Raw genomic sequence first — 5,000 nt, forward strand, 5'->3', positions numbered from 1 at the left:
ATGGAGTTACTTTGCGAAGAACAATCTTACGGTTCAACGGTGCCATACCGAGGGGGGTATGCAGCAAGATTTTCTTGGCAAGCGTACAAAGTGAACGACCTGGGCCAAACTTCCTCCATCGTCCCAGTAGCTCGTGGTTCTCACCAGGCGAATTATCCCAGCACAGCAGCCAGCGAACCAGGACCGAAACCGGACAGGACTCGACTGCGCACGCACGCACGAAACGAGGATAGCAGGAGGGTGGAACTGGGAGTAAGGTGTGTTTATGGGTGTGTGGCTCTTCCTTTTTCCATTATTTATCTTTTCAGTTGCGAATGGGAAATGATGCCATCATGATTATGCTGGTGGTTACCACCAGGCAGGCAGGCAGGCTGTGGTTTCCATTTGAATCCTTTACTTGTCCTAGATCCATGGATAGCCTGTAATCCAAAATATGTTGGGGTATGTGGTACTCACGCTCGTGGTTCACCCCAACCCCTACCCTCTCGAGTGACACACTTTACTCGCTCGCGGACTGTCCTAGGTCAACGGCAATCGAGGACTCCAACGCTCGCTCTGTGACCCGTTATCCTGTTCCTTCCGTTTTCAGCACGTTTCGCTAAGCCTGCTAGAGCTTTTCGCAAATCGTGCCGAGGAGTCAAGGAACAATTCGCCAGCAGGTCACCTTACTGTTGGCACGTTAGCGACGTTGACGACGACGACGCAGAGGCAAATTTATTGGGTCAACCGGAACACCGACTGCTGCAGGGCTGCTTTAGAATATTCTACGGCTGTGGCCCGTCTGTACCCTTAACACTTGAGCTCTAATCACTTCGGAAGGCGCTCCGGTTACATCCTTATCATCATCATCGTCGTCGTAATCATCTCCACCCCGCGCCACCGTTTTGGAGGATGATTTCATGAGGTCGTGATGGGCGCCGTTTATCAGAAACTCATTTGCTCGTCATTTTTATCTTCGTTTAAGCCTTTCACAATCCCCAAGGACCACTGCAGGGGCAAATACACCAAAAAACGCACAACACAAAAACCGTATGGGCTCGTCGACCGAGAACCAACCGAGGTTTTTACTCTCGCAGCTACAAAAACCCCTGGGGGTGGCGGAATGTCAGGGAAATCGAAGGGGTTCTTCTGTCGTAAAATGCCCCTCCTTAACAAGATCTTGTTTTCTCGATTCTAGCCGTTTTCCCACCGATTTCACTCAATCCTTCACTGCACACGGATAGAACTTACATTTTGCCAACACTTTTCCACCGCGGCACGACGAAATTTTCCACTTTTCACGCCCAAAAATGCGAAATATTCATCAGCAAACTCATCCCGGACAGCGAACTCGAGTTTTTTACCAACTGCTCGAATTACACTCTGCTCGAATTGTTGAAACGCCGCGTATAAACGGTTCCAGGAGTCGCAAAAAAACCGCATCTGCCGACTCCTTAAACCGCGATGATAAACGACGAAGAAATAGCCGAGCCAAGAAGTCGTATAAAAATCGTTAATCGGCTGCTATAAGTCTTCTTTCAACAGAATAATTTCTTTTGTGTTCTCTTGTTTGGCTGTCATCCGCTTGTTGACATTAATGCGCGCGAAAATTTCCCCCTTAAAGGATTCTTGGATTTTTAAACTATCTTTTGTGAATTAAACAGGTAATTCTGTTCCGCTAGCATTCCAGAAACACTTCCTATATCTACTGTTCTTCTCCGCTCACCAGATTTTATTGTATTCGTGTCCGTTTCCGTCCCTGAATCATGTCGAAGGTAAGATCAACATTAAAAAACACCCGGCGTGACTCACCTTCATCGAGCCCACTTTTCCCCACAGGATATTCGTTCATTTTTTAATATGGGTTCAGCGAAGAAAGCTGCCCTACCATCGGAACCCAAAACCACACCGAGTTCTAAGCGAAAGGCCGTCATAGTGAGTGATGAAGAGGACGAACCGGCGAATCGGCAAGCATCGAAACGTGTTGAATCTTCCGGCAAATCCTCTGCCGGAGTCAAGAAACGGCGCGTAATCGAATCGGATGAAGAGAAAACTCCGATCAAGAAGAAACCGGAACCATCGAAACCGAAACTTGAGAAGCTGAAACCTGTGAACGTGACGGACGTGTTCAGTTCGGCGCCGGTGAAGCGTGTGGAATTGCCGAAGATTCCCAAAAAGAAAACTCTCGAACCGGTCCCGCAGGACGAAGTGGTGACGTTGGAGGATGACGACGATCAGATCATTCCCGGTACACCACAGCCAGATAAGAAGGCACCCAAGAAAGATCGCAATGGAAACGATCGTCATGATGAGAAGCGCAGTCCGGAGAAGAAAGCCAGTTCCCCAAACGACAAGAAAGCGACTCCTCCCAGCGATAAGAAAGTGAAGACAAAGAAGGACTCGAACGGCGATGAAAGCCAGGCGGTGGCAAGCTCCAAGGGTCGTAAGAAGCCCGATCTAGACTCTTCCAGCGCGAAGGAATTGAACGAAACCGTTCTAACAGACGAAGAGCGGTATGAGCGGAAACGCATGTCGGCAATATTGTATCAAAAGTTCAAGAACCGCCAGGGGCCAGCCAATCCCGGTTCCAAGGCAATTCCTGAAGGTAAACCCAACTGTCTCGAAGGGCTGCAGTTTGTTATCACGGGTGTACTTGAGTCGATGGAACGCGACGAGTGTGCTCAGGTGATTAAAGATCTTGGTGGAAAGGTGGTTGGAGCCGTCTCAAAAAAGGTAACCCACATGGTGGTCGGCGACGATTGTGGTCCAAAGAAGCTATCGCAGGCCGAAGACCTTGGCATTCCGACGCTCAGCGAAGATGCACTATTTGATTTGATTCGAGAAAAATCCGGACAAGCAAAACATGGAGCCGATTCAGCTATTAAGAAGGAAAGTCCAGGCAGTGTAGCTAGTGGCAGCAAAAGAAAAGAATCTCCCAACGAGAAAAAGGATGTTAAGAAGGTAAAGGCGGAACCACAATCGCCCGTAGCTGCACGCAAAGTGGAAGTTAAAAAAGAGCCCGCGGCCTCGTCGCCGGTCAAAGTAAAGTCCGAAAAGTCTCCGGCCAAACCACAGCCAGTAAAGGTGGAGAAACACATTTCACCAAAGAAACAAACGGCGGAACTGGCCAGTAGTGCTACCGTGAAGCGTGAAATGACAGATTATCAAAAGGATATTAAAAGTACTGACAATATGGCTTGGGTGGATAAGTATAAGCCAACGACCACGAAGCAAATCATAGGCCAGATGGGAGCGGCCAGCAATGTGCAGAAACTGATCGTTTGGCTATCGAGCTGGCACAAGAACAACGATGGTACGAAGAAGCACGCCAAGCCGAGTCCATGGGCTAAGAACGATTCCGGAGCGGCATTCAAGGCGGCCCTGCTATCGGGTCCTCCCGGTGTGGGTAAAACGACGACCGCAACACTGGTTTGCCAAGAGCTTGGCTTCGATACGGTCGAGTTCAATGCATCGGATACACGCAGTAAGCGACTGTTGAAGGAGGAAGTATCGGAATTGTTGAACAGCAAATCGTTGGCCGGATATTTCGGTGGCAAGAGCAACAAGGTATCCGCGAAGCATGTCCTGTTGATGGACGAGGTGGACGGAATGGCCGGTAATGAAGACCGCGGTGGTATGCAGGAACTGATCGCACTGATCAAAGAAAGTCACATTCCAATCATTTGCATGTGCAACGATCGCAACCACCCGAAGATTCGATCGCTGGTGAACCATTGCTTCGATCTGCGCTTCAATCGTCCTCGGGTGGAGCAGATCAAGGGAGCGATGATGTCGATCTGCTTCAAGGAAGGACTCAAGCTAGCGCCTGGTGTACTCGAGGAAATCATTACCGGCACGGGTGGTGATGTACGGCAGACACTGAACCATTTGGCACTCTACAGTGCCGGTAAATCGATGGCGGCGTCAATGTCGGTTGATGCGGCCAAGAAGCAGGCCGATTCATCGAAGAAGGACATCAAGATTGGACCCTGGGATGTAATCAGGAAAGTGTTTTCTGCCGAGGATCATAAGAGCATGACGCTCAACGATAAGGCCGATTTGTTCTTCCACGATTACAACATTGCACCGCTGTTTGTTCAGGAGAACTATCTGAAGGTACAGCCAAAGGCTCCTCGATCGGAACTGCTGGAACGGATTGCTCTTACGGCGGATAGTTTGAGTCGCGGAGATATGGTTGATCGACGGATCCGTTCCAACATGGCCTGGTCACTTTTGCCCGTGCAGGCCATGTTTAGCTCGGTAATGCCGGGTGAGTTCATGGAGGGTCACTTTACCGGGCAGATCAATTTCCCGGGCTGGTTGGGCAAAAACTCGAAAGCGCAGAAGCGCAAACGTTTGGCGCAGGAGATTCACGATCACACACGGGTGGCCACATCGGGTTCCAGACTTGCGATTCGGTTGGATTATGCACCGCATCTGTTGCGGTCGATTGTTCAGCCGCTACAGAAACGTGGTGCCGAAGGTGTGAACGATTCGCTGGAGGTCATCAAGGAGTATCGGCTGTTACGCGAGGACATCGAATCGCTCGTGGAGCTTAGCACCTGGCCCAAGCACAAGAGTCCCATGGATTCAGTCGATGGGAAGGTAAAGGCCGCTCTGACGCGAGCCTACAACAAGGTGATCGCACCGTACTCGTACTCTGTGATGGGTGCGGTCAAGAAGAAGGCCCACGAAGCGACTGACGATGCGGAAGCACTGTACGGGATGGACGGAGAGCAGGACGCCGCTGGACAGGCAGACTCGGAGGATGAGGAAAAGGAGGACAAAATCGATGATAATGCTTTCATTAAGATCAAAAAGAAGCCAGCGACTGGTGCCGCTGCAGGAAAGGCTTCAACATCCAAAGCAGCTGGTGCATCGGGTAAAGGTAAGAAGAAATGATCGTAATCACTCATGCCATGTGTTTGGTGACCAAAATGATTTAATAAAGCAGGTAAAATTGATGTAAAACTGAAGAAAATAGTTAAATTTTCACTGTTCTTTCTTGAGAAACTAAAATA

General features: G+C 49.7%; 2 protein-coding genes across 3 annotated transcripts in view; one reads left to right on the forward strand and one right to left on the reverse strand.

Moving 5' to 3' along the window:
* Window positions 1-1,341, reverse strand: part of LOC125959937 (FERM, ARHGEF and pleckstrin domain-containing protein 2) — a 28,383-nt gene extending 27,042 nt beyond the window's left edge. The window contains exon 1 of one of the 2 annotated variants that reach the window (XM_049692972.1): window positions 1,231-1,341. The gene's annotated coding sequence lies outside the window, so the exon portion shown is untranslated. The other variant, XM_049692975.1, reaches the window with a different exon arrangement.
* Window positions 1,342-1,572: 231 nt separating this feature from the next.
* Window positions 1,573-4,948, forward strand: LOC125959941 (replication factor C subunit 1). Its single transcript, XM_049692982.1, has 3 exons — window positions 1,573-1,643; window positions 1,709-1,754; window positions 1,819-4,948. The coding sequence occupies exons 2-3, from the start codon at window positions 1,746-1,748 to the stop codon at window positions 4,879-4,881; spliced, it is 3,072 nt and encodes a 1,023-aa protein (XP_049548939.1). The 5' UTR covers window positions 1,573-1,643; window positions 1,709-1,745; the 3' UTR covers window positions 4,882-4,948.
* The last annotated feature ends 52 nt before the right edge of the window (window positions 4,949-5,000 follow it).

The sequence above is a fragment of the Anopheles darlingi genome, chromosome 2, assembly GCF_943734745.1.
Source record: "Anopheles darlingi chromosome 2, idAnoDarlMG_H_01, whole genome shotgun sequence".
Taxonomy (NCBI): domain Eukaryota; kingdom Metazoa; phylum Arthropoda; class Insecta; order Diptera; family Culicidae; genus Anopheles; species Anopheles darlingi.